Source organism: Mercenaria mercenaria, chromosome 13 (genome assembly GCF_021730395.1).
Source record: "Mercenaria mercenaria strain notata chromosome 13, MADL_Memer_1, whole genome shotgun sequence".
Lineage (NCBI taxonomy): Eukaryota > Metazoa > Mollusca > Bivalvia > Venerida > Veneridae > Mercenaria > Mercenaria mercenaria.
In genome coordinates this window covers 41,778,529-41,805,934 of record NC_069373.1, presented here as the reverse complement: position 1 = coordinate 41,805,934, position 27,406 = coordinate 41,778,529, and the positions used below count along the sequence as shown (strand labels likewise).

Below are 27,406 nucleotides of genomic sequence, written 5' to 3'. Positions count from 1 at the left end.
TCATCCAGGGGAATCTTTGTGCCAACTGATATCTAAATCCTGCTTTGCATGACAAAGTTATAGACTGGACAGGAAAAAATCCTCTTGACCTTTGATCTCAAAGTGTGACCTTGACCTTTAAGCTAGGGTACTGGGTGTTGCGCATGACATGTCATGTCATCATGGGAAACATTTATGCCAAGTAATATTGTAATCCCTTGATGGATGACAGAGTTCTGGATCGGACAGGGAAAAAACCTTATTGACCTTTGACCTCCAGTTGTGACCTTGACCTTTGAGCTAAGGGTCTGGGCTTTGCGCATGACATGTTGTCTCATCATGGGGAACATTTGTGCCAAGTAATATTAAAATCCCTTCATGGATGGCAGAGTTATGGACGGGACAGGAAAAAAACTCTGTTGACCTTTGACCCCAATTGTGACCTTGACCTTTGAGCTAGGGCTCTGGGATTTGCGCATGACACGTCGTCTCATCATGGGGGAACACTTGTGCTAAGTGATATTAAAATTCCTTAATGAATGTCAGAGTTATGGACCGGACATGAAACAGACCCTGTTCATGCTATGTTAACATTTGACTGCTAAGTGTGACCTTGACCTTTGAACTAGGGGTCTGAAAGTTGTGCACGACACATCGTCTTATTATGAGGTACATTCGTGCCAAGTAATATTAAAATCCCTTCTTAGATGGGAGAGTTATGGACCGAACAGGAAAAAAGCCTTGTTGACCTTTGACCTCCAATTGTGACCTTGACCTCTGAGCTAGGGGTCCAGGTTTTGCGCATGACACGCCGTCTGCTCATGGGGAACATTTGTGCCAAGTAATATTAAAATCTCTTCACGGATGGGAGAGTTATGGACCGGACAGGAAAAAAGCCCTGTTGACCTTTGACCTCCAATTGTGACCTTGACCTTTGAGCTAGGGGTCTGGGATTTGCGTATGACACATCATCTCATCATGGGGAACATTTGTGCCAAGTAATACTAAAATCCCTTCAAGGATGGGAGAGTTGTGGACTGGACAGGAAAAAAGCCCTGTTGACCTTTGACCTCCAATTGTGACCTTGACCTTTGAGCTAGGGGTCCGGGTTTTGTGCATGACACATCGTCTCATCATGGGGAACATTTGTGCCAGGTAATATTAAAATCCCTTCATGGATGACAGTTATTGACCGGACAAGAAATTGCGGACGGACGGAATGACGGAAAAGTGCATTCCTATAGTCCCCGAAACTGGTTTTCAACCAGTAGGGGACTAATAAAAAGAATATAAACAAGATGTATGTCCATACGATACTGTTGCCCATTCTGTCACTATATGCATATTTTTTGACTAAGTCAAGGGCCATAACTCTGGTCTGGTTGCGTGAAATCCCAATTTAAACCAAGTAACAATATTGTGAGATTTGATGACTCTAGGTTAAATACTTTTTGAGATATGCACAACACAAATTCGGATAGACAGACAGAAGGATGGACAAGGTCAAATCTAAGTGCCCCCACCCCTCCCCCACAAAAAATGAAGTAAATCAAAAACTAATATTATGCTATGGTCCTTTTAAATGTGATGTATGATAATGAATTTGAGGATACCTGTGAGAAGTTAAGATGAGTGTTCTACCACTAGCTCGGACATCTGACAATACGTTCCAAAGTTGTCTGCGTGCTCCAGGGTCCATACCAGTGGTTGGTTCATCCAAGAAAATGAATGGCGGATCTCCTATTAAAGCTATGGCAGTGCTTAACTTTCTCTTATTACCACCGCTGAAAAAGACAAAATGTATTCAAAAAGCATTATAAAAGTATGGGGATTTTTCTGTGTAGAAGTTATTCTGGGCATCACACACTTGGCAATTTATTTCTTAATAACATTTGAACATCTTTATTACAACACAAACATTTAAACATACCTTTTAGTGTTTTCCACTATATCATAATCTTAAATAATGAACATTACGATCATGATTGCAGTTTCCAAACAGAGGATATTACACGAGTGTCTTTTCATGTTGTATTAATTAAACGAGTTGAATAAAATAATAAAATGCGAGGCTCTGCCCAGCATTCTATCAATTTTATTCAAGTTTAATAAGTAACAAATGTAATATTCTTTTTATCACATGTTAGTTTTTCCTGCCGAAACATAAAAATTTCTTCTTTCTTTAGCTATTAAAAACAAGTCAAATTGATCAACGTCTCCTATACTTTAAACGACGTCGACGTCAAAGGTTTATTACATTTTCTTTTTTTTTTACATTACATTATTATTTTTATGTAATGGCTTTATTTCACTCCTGCGACGTCAAACATGTGATAAACAGACATAGGCACTGGGTTTCCTAGAAACAGACTCAAAAGTAACTCATATCAGCTTTAACTAATACAAACTCTGAACGTAAGAAGGATATCTGACCTGTAGAAGCCGGTCTGTTTGTCTGCATGTTTCCGCAGCATCATGATATCTATAACCTGGTTTACAATTCCTTTAATCTGATCCTCAGAGATCCCTCTCAAGCGAGCATACATGTATAAGGTCTCTCTGCCCGTCATCTGATCAATCAAAGCGTCAAATTGCGGACAATAGCCAAGATTCTGCTGAACCTGTAACAAGAGTTTTTGTAAAGGATTCAGATTTTTACACTCGAGGCAAGTTTTGCACGGATTTTTTTTAATAAAATGTAATTTTCTCAACTTTTCACAAAAAGCTACATTTTCCTGGATTAACCTTTGATATAAATTTACTGGTTCCAACTGTTGTAAGTAACAATCATTTGTGCAGGGCTTATTTTCATGGATCAGTTCTGGTAATTAAGTCCCAATCAGCATAAAAAAATCACACATCTGATCTTCAATACATGAAGTCCACAAACTGATGTCCATACACAATAGCCTTTAGGGCAAAAATGAAATGGATTTATGGTGTAAATGCTTGGTATTAAAACAAGAGCACCGCCTTGCGGGTGCTGACACTCATCTGATTTTTTTTGTGTAATAGAAATATAGTCCTACCCATGATTTTCTAAGTCTAAAAAGGGCCATCATTCTTGCAAAAAGCAGAATAGAGTTATGTTTCTTGATGTAAAGTGTCCACTTATGATGGTGAAAAACTGTTGCAAGTTTTAAAGCAATAGCTTTGATAGTTTATGAGAAAAGTTGACTTAAACATAATACTCAACCAAGAAAATGATTTTCTAAGTCCAAAAGGGGCAATAATTATTGCAAAAAGCAGGATGGAGTTATGTTGCTTGCTGTACAGGGTCAGCTTATGATGGTGAACAAGTGTTGCAAGTTTCAAAGCAATAGCTTAGATAGTTTAAGAGAAAAAGTTGACCTAAACATAAAACTTAACCAAGAAATCTGATATTTTCTAAGTCCAAAAGGGGCCATAAATCTTGCAAAAAGCAGGATGGAGTTATGTTTCTTGCTGTACAGGGTCAACTTATGATGGTGAACAAGTGTTGCAAGTTTTAAAGCAATAGCTTTGATAGTTTAGGATAAAAGCTGACCTAAACATAAAACTTAACCAAGAAAACTGATTTTCTAAGTCCAAAAGGGGCAATAAATCTTGCAAAAAGCAAGGTGGAGTTATGTTTCTTGATGTACAGGGTCTGCTTATGATGGTGAACAGGTATTCCAAGTTTCAAAGCAATAGCTTTGATAGTTTAGGAGAAAAGTTGACCTAAACATAAAACTTAACCAAGAAATCTGATCTTTTCTAAGTACAAAAGGGGCCATAAATCTTGCAAAAAGCAAGATGGAGTTATGTTTCTTGCTATACAGGGTCAGCTTATGATGGTGAACAAGTATTCCAAGTTTCAAAGCAATAGCTTTGATAGTTTAGGAAAAGCTGACCTAAACATAAAACTTAACCAGGCAACGCCGACGCCGACAACCGCTCAAGTGATGACAATAACTCATCATTTTTTTTCAAAAAATCAGATGAGCTAAAAATGGTTCTTTAACAAGTACCTGTTTGATGTCCCCTTTTACAGAGAATCTATTGAGGTAAGCATTGCCTGTGGTGAGAGATTCATCTCCTGTCAACATCTTAAACGTTGTTGTCTTTCCAGCACCATTTTGTCCCAACAGACCAAAACATTCATGTGCCGGTATGCCACAAGATACACCCTTCACTGCATGGAACCCTGAACCATATACCTTACTCACGTTCTGTGGCGAAATAGAATGTATAAGCAAAATTACAAGATCTGCCAATTTTTAAGTTTTTATTTACCATTAACAGAGTAAAATGACGTCAAAAACCATGTCACAAATCCATGAAGGTCCTATGTCCAGTTAGCATGCCCTCCCAATTACTGGCCTAGGATACAGGATTCTGTCCTGGCAATTTTATTACTATTTATATTGTGATAGAATTTTTTTAATATAAACACGTGTAATCTGTCAAATATATAGAAAAGCTCTCTAATTTAAAGCTTTTACTTTATATCACACTCATAAATCATCAGTGTAATCTGTTAAATACATGTATATAGAAAAGCTCTTTAATTTCAAAGCTATGCATTATATCATACTCATTATCAGTGTTATCTGTCAAATATATAGAAAAGCTCTCTAATTTCAAAGCTATGCATTATATCATACTCATTAATTATCAGTGTTATCTGTCAAATATATAGAAAAGCTCTCTAATTTAAAACTTGCATTATATCATACTCATTAATTATCAGTGTTATCTGTCAAAAGTACAGAAAAAAGCTCTCTAATTTAAAACTTGCATTATATCATACTCATAAATTATCAGTATAATCTGTCAAATATATAGAAAAGCTCTCTAATTTAAAGCTTGCTTTACATCATACTCATAAATTATCAGTGTAATCTGTCAAATATATAGAAAAGCTCTCTAATTTAAAGCTTGCTTTACATCATACTCATACATTATCAGGGTAATCTGTCAAATATATAGAAAAGCTCCCTAATTTAAAGCTTCTACTTTATATAATAAATCATCAATTTCAAGAATAGGCTTTAAAATTTTTGAAAATTTGCTGTTCAACTAGAAACTGCTGCTTTAAAGAGCATATGTTACAATTCTAACAAATTACAGCAATTTTTATGCAAGCTTTTTGAAGAAACCTACCTTTAATATAAGTGAATCGGTTGTCATTATATTTTCAATGGGTGTATCATTAATACGACGATTTTCCTCTGCCACATCACTGTCTTCATGACCTCGTACATTAACCTGTGACCCTACCGACACTGGTGTCCTGTTGGTGCAGAGATTTGCAATACGACGTAGAATTCCAGCTTCAGCCAGAAGAACAATTGAGAAGTAAAATATGCCTTGCAACAACATGAATAGACACTCCCGTCCAATACCAGGTTTCTCCCATGCAAGGAAATTATCAAAGAATTCAAAACAGAAATTACTCGGACAATAATCTGAAAAGAGAAAACAGTATACCAGTATTGAGCAAATTTATTCCTTTAGCTACAAACAATTTTTCAATGATGTACATAACAAGAGCTGTCCGTAAGAAAGCCAATGCTCGACTATTCGAATTATTGTCCCAGAAGTAGGAAAATATTACCCAAAATGTTAAAATATCTATAGAATTTCAATGCAGTATCTGCATTAGTTTTGGAGATAGTAACTTGCATGCAAAACTTTAACCAGAAGTTTTAAGTTCAAAAGGGAACATAATTTGACCAAAATGCATGTCAGAGTTATGGGACTTGATGCAAACAACTAGTTTTATAACCCCGAAAACACATGTGAAGTTTCAATTTAATATCTGCACTTGTTCTGCAGATAGTAACTTGCATGTAAAACTTTAACCAGGATTTTCTAAGTCCAAAAGGGGGCATAATTTGCCCAAAATACATGTCAGAGTTATGGGACTTGACCAAGTGCGGTTGGTAATTGATCTTGAAAATAAACAAGAGGACCATAATGGTCCTGAATCGCTAACCTGTCCCCACATGACCCAGTTTTGAACTGAGTATGACGTCGTTTTTTCTATTATTTGACATAGTGATCTAGTTTTTGAGCTCATGTGACCCAGTTTTAAACTTGACCTAGATTTCATCAAGATAAAAATTCTGACCAATTTTCATGAAGATCCATTAAAAATATGGCCTCTAGAGAGGTCACAAGGTTTTTCTATTATTTGACCTAATGACCTAGTTTTTAAAGGTACGTGACCCAGTTTCGAACTTGACCTAGATATCACACTCTCACCAATTTTCATGAAGATCTCATGAAAAATATGGCCTCTAGAGAGGTCACAAGGTTTTTCTATTTTTAGATCTACTGACCTAGTTTTTGACCGCACGTGACCCAGTTTCAAATTTGACCTAGATATCATCAAGGTGGACATTCTGACCAACTTTCATGAAGATCCATTGAAAAATATGGCCTCTAAAGAGGTCACAAGGTTTTTCTAATTTTAGACCAACTGACCTAGTTTTTGACTGCAGTTGACCCAGTTTCGAACTTGACCTAGATATTCAGACTAAATTTCATACAGATCCCATAAAAAATATTGCCTCTAGAGAGGTCACAAGGTTTTTCTGTTATTTGACATATTGACCTAGTTTTTGATGGCACGTGACCCAGTTTTGAATTTGAATCATATTTTATCAAGGTGAACATTCTGACCAATTTTCATGAAGATCCATTGAAAAGTATGGCCTCTAGAGAGGTCACAAGGTTTTTCTATTTTTAGACCTACTGACCTAGTTTTTGACCGCATGTGACCCAGTTTCTAACTTGATCTAGATACCATCAAGGTGAACATTCTGACCAATTTTCATGGAGATCCATTGAAAAATATGGCCTCTAGAGAGGTCACAAGGTTTCTCTATTTTTAGACCTACTGACCCAGTTTCGAACTTAGATACCACAAGATGAACATTCTGACCAACTTTCATAAAGATCCCATGAAAAATATGTCCTCTTAGAGTGGTCACAAGCAAAAGTTTATGCACCCATGGACGACGGACGCTGCACGATCACAAAAGCTCACCTTGTCACTTTGTGACAGGTGAGCTAAAAATAAGTTTCATATCTATATGCCTTTAAGTAATAGCTGTATGTACTTGCATGCACAACTTTAACCATGATTTTCTAAGCACAAAAGGGGGCATAATTTGGCCAAAATGTAGGTCAGAGTTATGGGACTTGATGCTATCAACTAGTTTTATAACCCTGAAGACACATGTGAAGTTTCAATTCAGTATCTGCATTAGTTTTGGAGATAGTAACTTGCATGTAAAACTTCAACCAGGATTTTCTAAGTCCAAAAGGGGGCATAATTTGCTCAGAATACATGATTAAGTTCAACAAATACTAGAGTGAGCGAACGAAACTTTTTAGCTCACCTGTCACAAAGTGACAAGGTGAGCTTTTGTAATCGCGCGGTGTTCGTCATCCGTCTGTGCGTGCGTCCGTAAACTTTTGCTTGTGACCACTCTAGAGGTCACATTTTTCATGGGATCTTTATGAAAGTTGATCAGAATGTTCATCTTGATGATATCTAGGTCAAGTTCGAAACTGGGTCACGTGCCTTCCAAAACTAGGTCAGTAGGTCTAAAAATAGAAAAACATTGTGACCTCTCTAGAGCCCATATATTTCATAAAATCTTCATGAAAATTGGTCAGAATGTTTATCTTGATGATACCTAGGTCAAGTTCAAAACTGGGTCACGTGCTGTCAAAAGCTAGGTCAGTAGGTCTAAAAATAGAAAAACCTTGTGACCTCTCTAGAGGCCATATATTTCACAAGATCTTCATGAAAATTGGTCAGAAAGTTCATCTTGATGATTTCTAGGTCAAGTTCGGAACTGGGTCATGTGCCATCAAAAACTAGGTCAGTAGGTCAAATAATAGAAAAACCTTGTGACCTCTCTAAAGGCCATATTTTTCATGGGATCTGTATGAAAGTTGGTTTGAATGTTCATCTTGATGATATCTAGGTCAAGTTCAAAACTGGGTCACGTATAGTCAAAAACTAGGTCAGTAGGTCTAAAAATAGAAAAACCTTATGACCTCTATATAGGCCATATATTTCATGAGATCTTCATGAAAATTGGTCAGAATGTTCACATTGATGGTATCTAGGTCAAGTTCGAAACTGGGTCACATGCCTTCAAAAACTAGGTCAGTAGGTCAAATAATAAAAAAACAAGGCCATAATTTTCATGGGATCTGTATGAAAATTGGTCTGAATGTTCATCTTGATGATATCTAGGTCAAGTTCGAAACAGGGTCATGTGCGGTCAAAAACTAGGTCAGTAGGTCTAAAAATAGAAAAACCTTGTGACCTCTCTAGAGGCCATACTTGTGAATGGTTTCTCCATAAAAATTGGTCAGAATGTTCACCTTGATGATATCTAGGTCAAGTTCAAAACTGGGTCACGTGCTGTCAAAAGCTAGGTCAGTAGGTCTAAAAATAGAAAAACCTTGTGACCTCTCTAGAGGCCATATATTTCACAAGATCTTCATGAAAATTGGTCAGAAAGTTCATCTTGATGATTTCTAGGTCAAGTTCGGAACTGGGTCATGTGCCTTAAAAAACTAGGTCAGTAGGTCAAATAATAAAAAAAACCTTGTGACCTCTCTAGAGGCCATACTTTTCATGGGATCTGTATGAAAGTTGGTCTGAATGTTCATCTTGATGATATCTAAGTCAAGTTTGAAACTGGGCCAACTGCAGTCAAAAACTAGGTCAGTAGGTCTAAAATGATTAAAATCTTTTGACATCTCTAGAGGCCATATTTTTCAATGGATCTTCATGAAAATTGATCTGAATGTTCACCTTGATGATATCTAGGTCAGTTTCGAAACTAGGTCAACTGCGGTCAAAAACTAAGCCAGTAGGTCTATAAATAGAAAAACCTTGACCTAGATATCATAAAGATGAACATTCTGACTAACTTTCATGAAGATCCATTGCCTCTAGAGAGGTCACAAGGTTTTTCTATTTTTTAGATCTAGTGACCTAGTTTTTGACCGCAGTTGACCCAGTTTCGAACTTGACCTAGATATCATCAAGATAAACATTCTGACCAACTTTCATAAAGATCCCATGAAAAATGTGACCTCTAGAGTGGTCACAAGCAAAAGTTTATGCACGGACGATGGACGCTGCGCGATCACAAAAGCTCACACTGTCACTTTGTGACATGTGAGCTAAAAATTGTGTAAATGAAGGTATTCAAGGTTCAAACTTGCAAAATGTGAACCATTAGCTATAATGTCTTTTTAATTATATTTTTCAAACTTACCTGGAAAGCAACATGGATCTCTGCGAGACGGTTCATACAATTTTATTGCTGCACACAATGCCTTGTAATTATACCCTTCGCATGTATCCTTGTATCCAGCATTTGTGTACATATCCATTAGGGCCAGTCCAAGGTCGTAGTTCGGCAGAAATATAATGAACACTATTTCCAGTGCTTTCCCAATGTCCTCCGTGCCCAACTGTGGTATACTAAGTGTGTATGTTGCCAAGAGGAATACCAGACCTGACAAGATAAGTAAATATACCATACAACTTTAACAGCTTTTTTTTAAATCTCTTTTCACTACAATTTCATAATACACTCTAATCCCTCCTAAAGGACACTCTTGATCGGCTGTCACTCCTTCCCAACAGTCAGTCTGTGACATCCTCGTTGATTTTTACTCTATTTTATTACCCGCTTCAGCGGTCACCCCTCATCTGTGGTCAGCGGTCAATGATTTTGCCTCCCGGCCACCATATTTACCCCTATCAGCGGCCAATCATTCTTATTTTTTCAAAATCTCTGGACCATTCAAGCACAAAGGACGTATCTGAAAATATGAACATTTGTTTATTTAGCGACGGATTGTTTATGTTGCGACAGTTTGATAATAATTACTGATTATGATCTCTTAGCTGGAATTCTATGTGTTAACAAGGATTTTGTCTTCTAAAGGGAAGTGTATGACTTTGGATGCCCACTTCGCAGTCGTTGAAGATACAAAATGACATGAGCTTCTCAATTCAAACTGATAACAAAAGGTGTGATCAAATGGCCAGTAATTATCGGCAAGTAGCGCATCACCTCATGTCAATTTTGTTATTCACAGTTTGATCTCGGTTAAAGATAAAACTCGACCTTTAATAAGTATCAACAGACTTGTGATTTTATTTATATTTTTTTTCTCAAATTACTAATAAAAATTTGTTTTGAAAGAAATATAAACCACTGGATCTTTTATGGAACGTAATGGTGATCTTAGATTTTAGTCTAGACAAAAAGCGCGTAGAGTAGTTTCCCTTTACCGAAATGGCAAAAATTGTTGTTTATTATAACACACGCCGGAGTTGTCGATTGCGAAGAAGACCATTAGTATTGTGAAGTCAATGTATTTGGTAAAATGATAAGAGTAAATCGATTAGTTATGATTGAACACTGGTCAGAAGTCTAAAATTGAACACTGGTCAGAAGTCTAAAATATGATTGAACACTGGTCAGAAGTCTGAAATAAATAAATATATAAATAAATATTCTGGTTGCCCCTCCGATCAGCGGTCACCTTGCTTAAGCGGCCAAATTGTCTGTTTCTACTGGCTGGCTGCTTAGAGGGGTTAGACTGTAATTTGGATAATCATGTTAAGGCTTTACCAATGATTTCAAAGTCACGCCAACACAGATCAGGTCATACTGGCGGCTTTTTGGCTCTTATTTGTAGTAGTGCCTAGCACCTGGGGACATTCTTTGAAAATAGAAAGGCACCTGGGGAAATTCTATCAGACACAGACACCTGGGGGCATTTTTTCAGATACAGACAGGCACCTGGGGACATTCTTTCAGACATAAATGGGCTCCTGAGGACATTCTTTCAGACACAGACAGGCACCTTGGGACATTCTTACAGACACAGACGGGAACCTGGGGACATTCTTTCAGACACATACAGGCACCTTGGGACATTCTTTCAGACACGGACGGGAACCTGGGGACATTCTTTCAGACTCAGACAGGCACCTTGGGACATTCTTTCAGACACAGATGGGAACCTGGGGACATTCTTTCAGACACAGACAGGCACCCTGGGACACTCTTTCAGACACAGATGGGAACCTGGGGACATTCTTTCAGACTTAGACAGGCACATTGGGACATTCTTACAGAAAAAGACGGGAACCTGGAGGCATTCTTTCAGGCCCAGACAGGCATCTTGGGACATTCATAAAGACACAGATGGGAACCTGGGGACATTCTTTCAGACACAGACAGGCACCTTGGGACATTCTTACAGACACAGATGGGAACCTGGGGACATTTTTTTCAGACACAGACAGGCACCTTGGGACACTTTTTCAGACTCAGACAGGCACCTTGGGACATTCTTACAGACACAGACGGGAACCTGGGGACATTCTTTCAGACACAGACAGGCACCTTGGAACATTCTTTCAGACACAGACAGGAACCTGCGTATAATCACAAGACATTCCATAAGCTAGTTGTCAGCTTCCTCAAATGTAAGAATTACACGTCCAAAGGCTATTGTACTTTCAAATATCAGTGAAAAGCGATTCAGTTTATGACCGTAACTACTTGGCTGCGGAAACCATTTGACTGAACAGAAAGCTTTCTTACTTATTCTTTTTGTTCACTATCATACAGGTAATCATTTACTGCCAATATAACAAGTTATCAAAAAAATACTTACTTATAATTTCTGTAATAATTAACCCATATTATGGAAAAGGGAATGCAAGGTATAATTCAATTACAGAAACATTTTTAAAAGTGAGACACTGTCAAACAAATGAATGACTCTCCAAATCAAACAATATCACAAATTTAATAAACTCACCAGAACACAGGTTGATCATAGAGACTGCCACCATGCCCCGTGATGGAACCATAAATAGGTAATGCAGCATGTATACAAATGGCAACACTGACCAACCATACAGCATAAAAATCAGGAAAACTATGCCAAGACGGTTCTCATTTACATATGCATCTGTCTGGAAAGCTGCGAAAATGACCAATATAATCAACACTGGGATCGTATAATTTATGATATCCCATATAAAAGTTGACGACCAGTATGCAATTGGCCCCACACCACTAACCACCTGCAGATGTTTCGCTCCAACTGATCTTTCTTTTATCAGAAATATAATAAAACTTGTTGCCATGAACGCCATTCCAAATAAAACCGAAATTGCAATTGTGAAGCCGGTGCCATTTGTTGAGAAGAATAAACGACGGGAGTTGTCGTTAATTTTTTTTGGTAAAGGATGGTTGGTGACTTTTATATTTTTGGTGGCGTCTGATGTTGCGTGTTTCAAAAGTCCATTCATGGTATAATGCAAGGCTATAGCAATGCCATGGTACGGCTGACCGTTGAAATGGGCAGTGGCAGTGTCGCTTGTACTGTCTTCAAAATCACCAGCAACAATGTATCGCCTGCAAAAAACCCCCACAAAAACAAAACAATCATTCAGTTTTAGTGAAAAAAGGAAGACCTTCTACATAGTCCAATTAAATAATAAAATTAAGAAAAAAGAAACAGCTTTTATTGGTAACCTAAATACTTACAGCTAAAATATCAAGATAATATGTATATCAATCTAAAAGTACCTAGTGTGATCCTTGGAGGTGTCAAATGTTTGAAAATATTTTGGCAATTTTTTTATTTTTTTTTTAAGAACAATATGTTCGATTCTCTGCCTTTAATTCACATGGGGAAACTGTCAGCTGAGATAGTTCAGCACTGACATTAAGTCAGACTAACCTCATTACACAACAGATACAGTTGAAGTATGGTGATAAACCTGTTCCGCTCATCATGAACTGCTCCCTGTTATACAGACAAGTTACAATCTAAAGTCCAATGTCTTATTAACTTCAGGCAAATTGTAGGGCATATTTAGACACATGACCCTTAATGTTTTCTTCATATATATTTAACCAGTGTCCATATGAAGGGTTATGGAGAATACCGGCCATAGGTTTGGAATTTGGCACTCTATGGGTACTTTGCCTCACCTGTTAAATGTAGATATGCCTACGTCATCTTGAACATATTTGAAATAGTCATCCATTTCTGTGTACTTCGATCTGTCCACTTTTGCTGTATTTCCGCTAAATTGGTCTTTGTAGTAATTTGCCATACTTTCTGATGTTGCTGCTGCCGCTGAACCGTTACTGTAGGGGACAGTGTAATCCTTGAACGGGCTCAAGTCAAGTGCTAGAGCCGGTTCATCACCAACATTGGGGATCGCTTTTTCGACCGCTAAAGCCATTATCGTAAAGACAACTGGGAGGAGAATTTGTGCTAGTGCCACTGATATGTTACGTCTTGCGTGGATAAATTTCTTCACAAACATCCCATAAAACTGCTGGAACGCTAGTGACATTCCTGAATTCTTGTTTATTCCTTCATTATAACCTGAAATTAAAAATGTCAATATTTGGTTTAATATCACAAAGTCTTTACTTATCGTAACTCTTGAACTTCACAAGGTCAAATTTATATACAATTCTTAACATATCAATATGTAATAACCGAAACTATTTTATTTACTTTGTTGGGTTTAACGTTGCACCCACACAATTATAGGTCATATGGTGACTTTCCAGCTTTGATGGTGGTGGAAGACCATAGGTGCCCCTCCGTCCATTATTTCATCACGGGCGACACCTGGGTAGAACCACCGACATTCTGTAAGCCAGCTGGATGGCTTCCTAACATGAAGAATTCAATACCTGGAGTGAGGCTCGAACCCACATCTATGAGGGGCAAGTGATTTGAAGTTGGTGACCTTAACCATTAACCACGGAGGCCCCTAGTCGAAACTAACTTTTACTCTGAAACTTACCAATGTAATTCTTTCTGGCAATATTATCCATAGGTACTATAGTTTCAACTGATCCATCAGTGTGATAGGAGCCATTCGTAGCTCCATTCTTATAGTCTGTAATAATTCTCGGCTTTTCTGGTGTACCACCTATAGGGGGGAGTTTATCCTTTTGTTCAATCTGAGGCGTTTCCGAGCGAGGTGGGCTTGCCTCGAATGCAATCTTGGGTAGTTTACCAGTACTGCCATAATTTGGATTAGTGTATCCACCATTTTGAATATCTGCAGGACCTGCTTGATTTTCGTCTTCTCCGGTTCCCTCACCAACCCTAAAGCATTACAAAACTGGATAATATTTTACTGATATTTACAGTATAACTAGATCTATGTAAAACTAGAAAATGCTTTTGTAAAAAAAGCGCATGTCTCCCCCAATGCAAAGTCCTATGGGCAAGAAGTCAATAGGGGTCAGGAGCGAAAGTCAAAGAGACACTGATGGTTGGCTGCAATAGGGATCATCTACTTGGCATGTCCAGTCATCCCGCTAAATTTCGACACTCTTGGCCTAGTGGTTCTCAAGTCACTGTTCAGGCTCCTGTGAACTTGACCTTTGATCAAGTGACCTCAAAATAAATAGGGGTCATCTACTCTGCATGTCCAATCATCCTATTAAGTTTCAACATTGTAGGTCAAGTGGTTCTCAAGTTATTTCCAAAAAATGGTTTTACATGAACAGGCCACTGTGACCTTGACTTTTAATAGACTGACCCCAAAATCAATAGGGGTCATCTACTCTGCATGTTTAATCATCCTATGAAGTTTCAACATTCTGGGTCAAGTGGTTCTCAAGTTATTGATCAGAACTGGTTATCAATGTTCAGGCCCCTGTGACCTTGACCTTTAACGGAGTGACCCCAAAAACAATAGGGGTCATTTACTCTGCATGAACAATCATCCTATGAAGTTTCAACATTCTGGGTTGAGAGGTTCTCAAGTTATTGATTGGAAATGGCTTTCCATGTCCAGGCCCCTGTGGCCTTGACCTTTAACAGAGTGACCCTAAAATCGTTAGGGGTCATCTACCCTGCATGACCAATCATCCTATGAAGTTTCATCATTCTGGGTCAAGTGGTTCTCAAGTTACTGACCGGAAATGGTTTTCAATGTTCAGGCCCCTGTGACCTTGACCTTTCACAGAGTGACCCCAAAATCGTTAGGGGTCATCTACTCTGCATGACCAATCATCCTATTAAGTTTCAACATTCTGGGTCAAGTGGTTCTCAAGTTACTGACCGGAAATGGTTTTCAATGTTCAGGCCCCTGTGACCTTGACCTTTGATGGAGTGACCCCAAAATCAATAGGGGTCATCTACTCTTCATGACCAATCATCGTATGAAGTTTCAACATTCTGGGTCAAGTGGTTCTCTAGTTATTGATCGGAAATGGTTTTCAATGTTCAGGCCCCTGTGACCTTGACCTTTGACGGAGTGACCCCAAAATCAATAGGGGTCATCTACTCTTCATGACCAATCATCCTATGAAGTTTCAACATTCTGGGTCAAGCGGTTCTCTAGTTATTGATCGGAAATGGTTTTCAATGTTCAGGCCCCTGTGACCTTGACCTTTGACGGAGTGACCCAAAATCAATAGGGGTCATCTACTCTTCATGACCAATCATCGTATGAAGTTTCAACATTCTGGGTCAAATGGTTCTCTAGTTATTGACCGGAAATGGTTTTCAATGTTCAGGCCCCTGTGACCTTGACCTTTGACGGAGTGACCCCAAAATCAATATGGTACATCTACTCTTCATGACCAATCATCCTATGAAGTTTCAACATTCTGGGTCAAGTGGTTCTCTAGTTATTGATCGGAAATGGTTTTCAATGTTCAGGCCCCTGTGACCTTGACCTTTGACGGAGTGACCCCATAAACAATAGGGGTCGTCTACTCCAGCAGCCCTACAACCCTATGAAGTTTGAAGGTTCTAGGTCAAATGGTTCTCCAGTTATTGCTCGGAAATGAAGTGTGACGTACGTACGGACGGACGGAAGGACGGACGGACAGGGCAAAAACAATATGTCTCCCCCAGGAGACATAACTATTCAAGTAGCATTGCAACCTAAACTTAAAACATAAAATGTACACTAAATCATTAATTAAACAAACTCTCTTTGAAGAAACATCATATGTATGTTGAATTATAAATAATATTTAGGAAGTGCTCTACCATGTTAGTCACACAGTAAAAACTTCATGTTATATTGAACTTGTTCAGCATAATCATAAGGTATTATCATTAGTAACAATGACACTAAAACATACTTGAGAAAAACTTCTTCCATTGTAGTGGCTGATACACCAAAGCTGTTCACTCCCAAGTTACTTATCTGTGACTCAATCTCAGTGAAAAGTTTCTCGAACTTTGAAGATTCCGAAAATGGCAGTAAGTAGGAGACTTCAGCACTGATCTGACTCTCGACGAACGCAGTTGGTATGTGAGACTGCACAAGTGCTGTCAGTCGGTTAACGTCACACGTCTTACTTTTCACAACAACCATATGGTAACCAGCACCTGTTAAGTGAACTATGTATTAGCACTGCATACTATACAAGAGATGTCCGATGACAGAGCACTTGACTATTAACCTAATGCCCATCTCACATACTCAAGCTTTATCAAAATTTTCTAAGTAGAAAAAGGGGCATAATTTTGCTAAAATGTAGGCCAGAGTTATAACACTTGCCATGTTAGACCATCCCATGATGCCAAACATGTCTGGAGATTCTGAATACATGCTTACATGCAAAACTTTAACAAAATTTCTAAGTTAAAAAGGGGCATAATTTTGACAAAATAAAAGCTAGAGTTATGTAACTGCCAGAATGATGAGGTCATCTAAATATGCCAAAAACATGTGTGAAGTTTGAAAGCATTTGGCCTGAAGTTTCTGATGAACTTGCTTACATGCAAAACTTTAACCTGAAATTTTAACAAAAATATGGGCATTATTGTGACAAAATTAAAGCTAGAGTCATGTAACCTGCTAGATGAGGTCATCTAATGATGCAAAAGACATGTGTGGTGTTTTAAAGTATTTGGCCTGTAGTTTCTGAGATACCTACTTACATGCAAAACTTCAACCTGAACTATGTGAGGCAGACACAGACACTGATGAAAGGGTGATTATAAAACTTCAACTTAAAAAAAAAAATCAAATAGTCAAGCTTAAAATTACGATCTTTTTCAAATGAAATATATTTTTTACTAGTCATACATGTAACAACCAACCAATAAGAATGAGAAGGTGAAAAATACATAAATCATGGACTGAAAGGAATACTGTGTAACTCCATTCATGGTTAAACATAAATACTATTTGAAAGACAATCGACAAGAGTTTCTTTTAAAATGTATTTTCTTAACTAATTTTTTTAATATATGTACCATATAATATCCTATGAAGTTTTTAAGAGTTAACAAGAAAGTCTATAATGGGAAGTGCTTTTCTCAACAAGGAAAACCTGGCCAAGTTTTTTTATTACATAATTTTATTTACTTTTTACTGAATTTTCTCCTTTTCTATAAATTCTATGTAATTAACTTTCAACAAAAAAACCTCAACCGAACGTTTTTTAAATATACACGTTGTAATAACATAAAAACATTTCTTTACCATACAGTTTCTTCAAAAACATGGAAGTTCCACAACATTTCACCACACCATCAGCCATAATGGCGATCCGGTCGCCGAGAATATCTGCTTCATCCATGAAATGTGTTGTGAGAATGATAGTGCGACCCTCACGGTACTTCTGTAGAATGTCCCATGTCTGTCTTCGAGCTGCTGGGTCCATACCAGAGGTTGGTTCGTCTAGGATTACAACCTAATAAAGATGTAAAACTGTGAAACTGATACTAACAAAGCTTATTTATATACTTCACCAGGGTCCAGAAGTGTTTGTTTGTTTTGGGTTTAACGCCGTTTTTCAACAGTATTTCAGTTATGCAACGGTGGGTAGATAACCTAGCCAGTGTTCCTGGATTCTATACCAGTACAAACATTGTTTTATGTATAACAAGCAACACCCATTTTTTTCTGTTTTTCTCTTAACATGTCATACTTTCATTGAGCAACTAACAGAATTACTAACTTGCAACAGACTTCAGCACAAACTGCTATTACCACAAGTTTATACTAATTTGTTTCAGCTCGACTGTGATGAAAGATTCAAGCTTACTTGAACCACTCTCAAATCTGTTACTTTGTAAAAACCAGTACTGGTGTCACAAGGTGTGGTTGTGACCCCAGTGGGGTTTGAACCCATGGTTTCCAGGTTGAGAAGCCAACACCTAACCACTAAACCACTGCTCCATTACCTTTGAGTCTGCAATAAGAGCAATTCCAACTGAGAGTTTCCGTTTCTGTCCACCAGATAAAGTCTGAGACAAGGCGTTTCTCTTCTGTTCCATGCCGAGAACCTTGATCATTTCGTTCACTTCACGATCTATATCTTTGCTAGCACATCCCTTTAACTGTAATGTAAACACAATAGTTTTCTATATGAATGTTTTACCGTTTGATCCCCTGAAATTTTATGAATGTTTCAAAGTAAACACTGCTCAAATAAAATGTGAATATATATCCAATGCTTGCCATCAAGAAGTAAGTAAAACAAGAATACTGCCCAGCAATTAATGTCCTCTACAGGAAGGGTTACACACCAAAAGTCCACTGTGGCGAATCATGATTTCAGTAAACTTAAGTACAAAACAAGATAAACCCTTAGCTTGCTAAATTTCTAAGATGGACTGGTCCATCATTCAATATGGGCAATACCCAGACCTGGGTCCAATTACAATTATAATTTAATTAATTACAGTTTTTCAATTAATTGAAAGTAATTAATAATTGAGACAAAAATCAATTATTTTAATTGTAATTAATTAATCAAAATCCAAACTAATGCAAAATAATTGTCAATTAAATTCAATTACTCTTCAATTACATGTAGCAAACTGTCACAAACATATGGCAAATAAATATTGGCAAAAATACAGATTGTTGTCACCTGGGTGTATAAATTTCACACTAATGCTGGTCATCTAAAAGAGGTATTAATGTAATCTGGGTATAAACCTGAAACTGTTGCTAGACCATTGATGAATATTAAGCCACTGAATTACAATAACTACAGACAGTAACTTTGAAGCATTAATGTTTTTGAAATGCAATAAGGACTTAATAAACAAGCTACTGCATTATAAATCTGTGAATGGTGTTCACTGACAGAGTAGTAAACTTTGAAGTGTTCATGTTTTTGAAATTCAATAAGGACTTATAAAGCTGCATCATTAATATGTCTTTGATAGTAACATCATGATTCTATTTGTGAATATATGGCCAAATAATCAAAAAAACAATTATTTTCCTTAAAATAATTGTAATTAATTAATTACTTCTGTAAAAAGCATGTAATTATAATTGTAATTTAATTGAAGCATTTCTATTTTAATTGTAATTAATTAATTACTTTTGAAAATAATTGAACCCAGGTCTGGCAATACCATTTATTATTCAAAGAGGTGTCCACTGAAAAGTTACTGACTGAATAGTGAACAGTGCAGACCATGATCAGCCTGCACTGGTCGCAAAGGCAGAATCACTTGCAGCCAACAATTCATTAATATCCCAGACCTAGTTTGGTCTAATTCTGACAGGTTAAAAAATGTTCAGTATGTTTAAATACTGATGAGTAATTGACTAAAGGTGCACTACTGCAGTTTACTATGCTTCCTTTTGAAGCGCTTATAACTAAAACTTACCCGTCAGCAACGTAACTTTTTGACTTGGCAATGACGTGAAACTGTCAAAAAACAATGTCAATGTCAAAAGTCAATCTTAAGTGATACAATTTTCTGTAAACTAAATTACAGTTCTTCGCAATATCGAAATACTCATTAACAGTAAATCTTTTGTAAAAAAGAGAAAATTAAAATTTTTGACCAAGTTGTAGGTTTTTGTCTATGACTCAGGCTCAGTTGATCTTGTACCTTTGCAAAGAATATGAGATGCTCTTCCACAGTCAGTAGATCAAACAGAATGTTGTGCTGCGGACATAGACCGAGATGTTTACGCACGCTGTTGATGTCCGTCCGTATGTCTTTACCATTAATCACTGCAGTACCACTTGTTGGTTCCAGAAAGCCTACCAATCATAAAATATAAAATGAAATAAACTGAATGCATAAAATATTTTCTTATCATTTTATGCTTTTCAGTGAAATACTCTGACATACCAATAAAATAAAAATAGCTATCTTCACTGTTTCAAAGCAGAGAAAATATCAATGTTTATTTTTCACTGTTACGGAACTGCACTTGAATGTGAAAATAAAATGAACTGAAAATTCTTTGCAAAGTCTATTCCAATGAAAATATTGATGTAATAAATATCAACATGAATATAAAGTTATATGCTCCATTATGATAAAATGTAAAAAAAATCTGGGAACTTCATACAGCAGAACCCCTCTAAACTGGATAGCCTTGGTACTGAGCCTTTTGTTCGAAACAGAGGGTTATCCAGTTAAGAGGGGTTAAGCATTTTGTCAAAAGTGCAACTATTCTTACTTTTTTTCAAGGTATTTCTTTTTAGATCTTTTTATCTCTAACTTAATGCATTTGTGAAAAAAAGAAAAATGTAGAAATAAATCTCAATCTATTGTCTCACATTTCCTGTTTGTATCTAAATAGAGGCTGATGTTTTTATATGCAAGACTTCACACTTACACATTTGTACTAAACAGCAAAGTAGTAATACCTTATGTGTTAACTGGCATAACTCAAGTTATACTCCATTGTCGTTTCAAATGACTTGGTTTATAATATACAAGAACTGGAGAATTCTGTACAGTACAATTTTGTTACTATTTATAGTAATATAAATACTTGTACTACATAATATACTGTAAAATCACTAAATTTCTTGGGCATGAAATTTCATGGTTTTGGTCAAAATGGTAATTTCCTGGGGATATGAATTCATGGATTTCAACTTTTGAACATAAAATGAATGGGAATTTTACTTGTTCATTGGGATTAAATTTCGTGGATTGATTCAACCACAAATATTAATGATTTCCGGTAATAGAGTTGGAACTCGGTATCTCAAATGCCAAGGGGTCAAGTGTTTTACTTCGAGACAACCGAAATTCGACTTAAAATGAGACACGCCATGAGAAAACCAACACAGTGGGTTTGCGACCAACATGGATCCAGACCAGCTGGCGCATCCGCGCAGTCTGGTCAGGATCCATGCTGTTCGCTAACAGTTTCTCTAATTGCAATAGGCTTTGAAAGCGAACAGCATGGATCCTGACCAGACTGCGCAGGCTGGTCTGGATCCATGCTAGTCGCAAACCCACTGCTGGTTTTCTCATGGCGCATCTCAAATGATAGTGTCTATGTTTTTGGAACTTAAATTGTCTTCCAGGTAGCCGGAATTTTGAGAAAAGCAAGTTCGAAATATCAAGCTTCAACTGTTTATAGAACTGACCTGTCAGCATGGAGATAGTGGTAGTTTTCCCAGCTCCGTTATGTCCCAGCAGAGATGTAATCTGACCCTCATACATGTTCAAGTTTGTGTCATTCACTGCTACCTTATCCTTAAAAGTCTGTAAAAAAACACTGATATTTTAGCATCTAAATAATGGTGTGAATCTAAAAAAATCTTTTTAACCTTTAGCCTGCTGGTGGCGACTGAATTTGGTCCACCCTGTTTGCTATTCAGTCAATAAATTTTCATTGAACACCCCTTTGAATAATAAGTGGTACTGCCAAAATAGAATGATGGACCAGTCCTTTTCAGAAATTTAGCAGGATAAAGGTTTTAAAATATAAGACTCTAACATTCTCATAAGAATATACAGCAAAGTCTCACTAACTCTCATGATAACTTAACAAATTTCATTTAAAATTTCAACTAAATGAGATTTCATTTATCAGTGAAGATGCTGCTTTCAGGTTTTACTAATAAGCATCTATTTCTTTTATAAACTGATTTGGGTGATTCCTGATTTAATGAGAAAACTGGTTAAGTTTCATCCTGTTGTAATTTTTTATCTCAGATCTGAACTATATTCATTGTAGAGTTATCCTGAAATGATCATTTTTCTAACTCATCCACTAATTTAACTTTCTTTGTCAATTATGTAGTAACAATGTTTCAAGTTCTATTATTATTTTCAAATATATATAGAATTATAAAAAGAAAAAATCACTATTTGGTAGCATAACTGCTTGTTTGATCTGGACTGCAATTTTCAGCAGTATTTCAGTATAACTTGTTCCATTCTCAAGTTTCAACTTCTCATCCACTACAAAATGATAACTACACCACATAAAGCAGAGATGTCTCCACTTAAAGCGCAGGTGTGGGTTGGGTGACTTACAAAGTACTGTCTTTACTCAATCATCACTGAGAGATATAAAAACATTGTTCTTTACCGTTCATGTACAAAACAAGACAAAAATCTTTAACACACATGCTTTTAAAAATTAACAAGCAAAATATCAAGTCTGGGAAACATGCTTATTTCTGATAAATTTTAACAAAAAGTATAATTTTGTAAAAGAGATAACTTCATACAATTTCAAAACTGTATGACATATTGTCATAAAAATAATTTGATTAAAACTGAAAAGAAATAATTAGCACAAAAACAGAAAAAGTTTTCCTGCTCTGCAACTAAAAAGCGGTTTTGAGAAGAAAAAAATTGTTATAGTGAAATCATTATTCCTGGCAGACCAATTTTGTGCATATTGTGTGTGAATTTACAATATTAAAACTCAATGTCAATTTAAAGGCACTGACCTCCAGATTCTGGCTAAAATAGCTATTTCTTTAAAATTGAAATTTAAGCTTTTTAATTAATGCAGTTTACCTCTGGTACCCATTACAAATGCTTTTCAATTTTGAAAGGAAAAATCCGTAAAAACAACTAATTCTTAATGTGTTTCCATAACATACAATCTGTCAGTCACTAAATTTCAACTCCTTCTTAAAGGATCTGTCAGTCACTAAATTTCAACTCCTTCTTAAAGGGTAAGGAAAACCTGATAATAAGTTACTTCTGTGTGAAAGCCATCCACAATACTTTCAAATTGCTGAAGGAATTTTTAAAATCGGACCACGATTCAAAAAAATATGGCAGTTTGAAATTTAGGAAAATGGCCGATCATGGAGGCAGTCATTTTAGTGTGTTTATGATGTCATTTACAAACTGCTGAATTCTTCCTTTAGCAAATAACCTTTTAATAGATTAATTTTCATACGTTTCTTGAGTGTAAGGTGTAAAACACGATAATTTCTTTCCTTATAGCTGGAAAAATTAGAGAATTTTTTTTACAGAAATAAGTAAATATAGTTCAAATGTGTATCTAAAAATTTAATAAATCTGCCATTTTTTTTGTTGCTATGGAAACAAAATGGCCACCAATTTGACAAAATATTTAAATGCTCATAACTTTCTCAATTGTACTCCGATTTTGAAAATTCTTTCACTTCTTTAAATAAATGATTTAAGAAATCCCAGCTGATAAAATTAACATAAGGACAATGTTGCCTTTCCTCTTAAGAAATACAGCAATAATTTTCTGATATCTTAAATTTTTCTCTTTATTTGTTGTCACTGTACAATCTTGGTCAGTGCCTTTAAAGCCTATGAATTCCATTCTCCAAAAAAAAGGGCTTTTTTTGCTGAAACAACAAAATTTAACTAATGATTTCACAGTAATAATCAAGCCGCAAAAAAACAAAGCTGAAAATCAAACATGACATTGTGTTTTCTTCTCAAGACAGATCATTTGGGGAATCTTTGGTGAGAGGAGGTAGCTGAACCAGGGTATTAAAAATCAAGACTGAAAACAAAACACGATGCAATATTAGTGGAAAACCCACATTTAAGAGTTAAATGATGACAAGACAGAAAATGAAAATGATATTGAGGAGAAAAATCAAAGGTGTAAAATATTCAGAGGCTAAAATACTAGAAACGTTTCTTTTACCCTTACTATGGCTTTCCAAATTTTTTAACAATCTACTAGTATCAACTATTTTATAGTCGTAAATAAAATCTAAAAAATTTTTTGCTGTCAAGAATGACTGCAACTTGCAATGGAAAATAACAATCAACAATCAAAGTTTTGTATTTTTCTTACAATTACATGTAATTCAAAATTAATCAATATTTTTTTTTGAAAATAAAAGAAATTTGTATTACAACCCTCAGATTTCTTTAGAATGGCAATGACAGGCATTATGTCTTATGCAGTTTAACTTTATTCACTTTAACTTGGATAATTTGAATACCACTCTTCACTTCTCTCATCGGCAGGTACCGGCAAAATCCCTAATAATGTACATTTTTCAATGGCTTGTGAACTACTGGTAACGAACAAATTTTGCCGATCCTGCCAAGACTTAGCAAACATAGTTTGACTGTAACTGGATAGAAATTAGGGAAAACCTACTTTGTTATAGAAAAAGCAGATGAAGCAGTAAAACTGGATCAAAAGTAATACATACAAAATCTAAAAATTCAATCTGCCATAACACTGCTCACAAACAAGCTATACTAAATGAAATTTTGCAATGCTTTAAATAGACTTGAAAACTTAATTTTGAAGGAAAGCTTTATAAAAATATAAAATGTGCTTCTGTAATTATGACATTTTACATCTTAAGAATCTACATAATTATGAGCCGTGCCATGACAAAACCAACATAGTGGGTTTGCGACCAGCATGGATCCAGACCAGCCTGCGCATCTGACTTTGAAAGCGAACAGCATGGATCCTGACCAGACTGTGCAGTAGCGCAGGCTGGTCTGGATCCATGCTGGTCGCAAAGCCATTATGTTGGTTTTCTCATGGCGCGGCTCATATGAATTTCAGACTCAAAAGTATTAAAACAGGTGAAAAATGTAAAAAAAAAAGAAAAAGTCCACAACTATCAGAAAGCTGACAAAATTACGAAAAGAAAATTAGGACAGAATGTAGAAATGAACCCTACTGATGACTGGTAAAATACCTACCACAAAATAAAATCAGATAGTGAAACATGTGAGGATAGAATGAAAATTAGAGGACAGTGATTGCTACAGATGACAACATCTACCAGAAATACACCAAATCTTACATTTCCTTTTTTACAACATTTTGTTATACGATTTCCACCAAACACCTAAAGTGAGAAAAATATTATCCAAGATCATGCATTAGTTATAACTGGATAAACCTTTTTTTTAAGTTTCGAAACTGATTCATCGTACAGTTATATATTTTTTGCCACAGGAGGAGAGAGTTTTATTTTTGCTTAGACCACAAAAGCACTGAATTTGTGCCATTTCTCGGCAAAAAAAAAGGTATATGATCAAAAGAGTGTAACCTTATTACAGCTGAAACTGCATGAATTTGTAGTGCACCGATATTCCTACCCTACTTTCATTTTCACAGTACATGTGCTCTTCAGTTTTTCAGACATATGCAATATTTCAGTGCCAAATATTTACTTGTTATTCATCAACTTGTGCATTTTCTATTAATAACATATAACCAATTACAAAATCCCTATTTTAGGCCTTAATTATCCATTTTTCTTTGTTAAGTCACTTCTGTTGATTTTGTAGTCTGCCATTTTGTATGCTGTTTTAGCGTAACGCAATTCAAGTGCAAGAAGTTACTACTTACGCCATCAAGTTTCGTAGATCTAGGACACTTTTTAAGTAGAGGGTTCTTGCAGGAACTGTTTGACAGAAACTTTCATTATTTATTTTTCTATTTTAGCGCACCATCGATTACTACTCCCTATATTGCATGTACTATTGTATTTGTAAGATGTCTGTTTGCATAAATATTCCGTTTTAGTGCTATTTTGCCCTTGAAATGTTTGTCTATTGTTGTCTGAGGTGTTGAAACTGTTGGAAACACTTCTGTGTCTCTTGTATAATTCTATGAACTATCTCAAACACTTGAAGTACCCATATATACTTAGGTAGTATTTTATGTTTGACAGCACTCTGCAGCCAGCAAAAATGGGGGTATACTCCTTCTGTATAAATTTGTTCCTTTAATCCAATAAAAAATCTTTGTACTTACATTTGTATTTGGTAATAATATGTTATATTAGCATTAGCTTTAATACTTTATTGTGAAGCTTTAGCGTTCTCATTTTTCGGAAACTTTCTGCAGTTTTCTTTATTTTTCATAGATCAAAAGTACCAGTAATTCAAAGTTATTCCCGTGCCTTTTATTTATTAAAGGCACCGACACCTCACTTAATATACACGCTATTGTTGCATCGGTTGTTTGTTGCTGTCAATGTAAAATTTTGTTATTCCTCATGTTGTCAATTCCAGCATAGTTGAGGCTCTTACCATTAATAAATTTCATCAACCGTTGAAGATCTTACTTATTTTCTTGAGTTTAGCCCTTATATTTATTTTTTCACCTATTGCTGCGGGGTCATATGTGGTGTGCTCTGTCCTTTAATCATCTTGCACACTGTCATAGTTAGAGCATTGTCCGCCTATTTGACTGTCTGTTATTCAACAGTAATTTACCAGATGATCAGATTTAGCAGAACCACATATATAACATTGCGAGCATGAACATCTCATAACATTTTTAAGAATAATTACCTTAGTTTGCTTGTTTTGGTAAGTTGAACACTGTTTTTAGCAATATTTCAGTTGCATATACAAAATGATCAAATCCTTTGACTAAAATAGACAGCGTATCACATTGCAATAAAACATTTATAGTTATTCCTGAAATTTATCAGCATAACAAAGCCCCATGCCAGATGACTCTCATGCTGTTAATGTCTTATTATTCTTTAAAAAAACAAGAGGACCATGATGGTCCTGAATTGCTCACCTATTCCCACATGACCCAGTTTTTTTTGTTTTGAGTATGACTCGTTTTTTCTATTATTTGACATAGTGACCAAGTTTTTGAGCTCAGGTGACCCAGTTTTGAACTTGACCTAGATATCATCAAGATAAAAATTCTGACCAATTTTTATGAAGATCCATTCATAAGTATGGCCTCTAGAGAGGTCACAATGTTTTTCTATTTTTAGACCTACTGACCTAGTTTTTGACCGCACATAACCCAGTTTATAAGATGACCTAGATATCATCAAGATGAACATTCAGACCAACTTTCATACAGATCCCATGAAAAATATGGCCTTTACAGAGGTCACAAAGTTTTTCTACTATTTGACCTACTGACCTAGTTTTTGACGGCATGTGACCCACTTTTGAACTTGACCTAGATATCATCAAGATGAACAATCTGACCAATTTTCATGAAGATCTTGTGAAGTATATGGCCTCTAGAGAGGTCACAAGGTTTTTCTATATTAGACCTACTGACCTAGTTTTTGACTGAACATTACCCAGTTTCGAACTTGACCTAGATATCATCAAGATGAACATTCAGACCAACTTTCATACAGATCCCATGAAAAATATGGCCTTTAGAGAGGTCACAAGGTTTTTCTATTATTTGACC

The 27,406-nt window shown here is 36.1% G+C and overlaps 1 protein-coding gene across 4 annotated transcripts in view; it reads right to left on the bottom strand.

The window, feature by feature from the left end:
- LOC123528619 (phospholipid-transporting ATPase ABCA3-like) overlaps positions 1–27,406 on the bottom strand; it is a 95,699-nt gene that overhangs the window by 12,369 nt on the left and 55,924 nt on the right. For 3 of the 4 annotated variants that reach the window (XM_045308465.2, XM_045308467.2, XM_045308466.2), the window contains 14 exons: positions 25,026–25,070; positions 21,384–21,501; positions 19,879–20,033; positions 18,205–18,360; positions 17,501–17,711; positions 16,149–16,398; positions 13,844–14,151; positions 13,011–13,413; positions 11,827–12,428; positions 9,255–9,497; positions 5,104–5,408; positions 3,969–4,169; positions 2,413–2,600; positions 1,593–1,763 (listed from right to left, as the gene is read on the bottom strand). In XM_045308465.2, coding sequence (XP_045164400.2) covers positions 1,593–1,763; positions 2,413–2,600; positions 3,969–4,169; positions 5,104–5,408; positions 9,255–9,497; positions 11,827–12,428; positions 13,011–13,413; positions 13,844–14,151; positions 16,149–16,398; positions 17,501–17,711; positions 18,205–18,360; positions 19,879–20,033; positions 21,384–21,501; positions 25,026–25,070 — 3,356 coding nt within the window. The remainder of the gene's footprint in view (positions 1–1,592; positions 1,764–2,412; positions 2,601–3,968; positions 4,170–5,103; positions 5,409–9,254; positions 9,498–11,826; positions 12,429–13,010; positions 13,414–13,843; positions 14,152–16,148; positions 16,399–17,500; positions 17,712–18,204; positions 18,361–19,878; positions 20,034–21,383; positions 21,502–25,025; positions 25,071–27,406) is intronic. The other variant, XM_045308468.2, reaches the window with a different exon arrangement.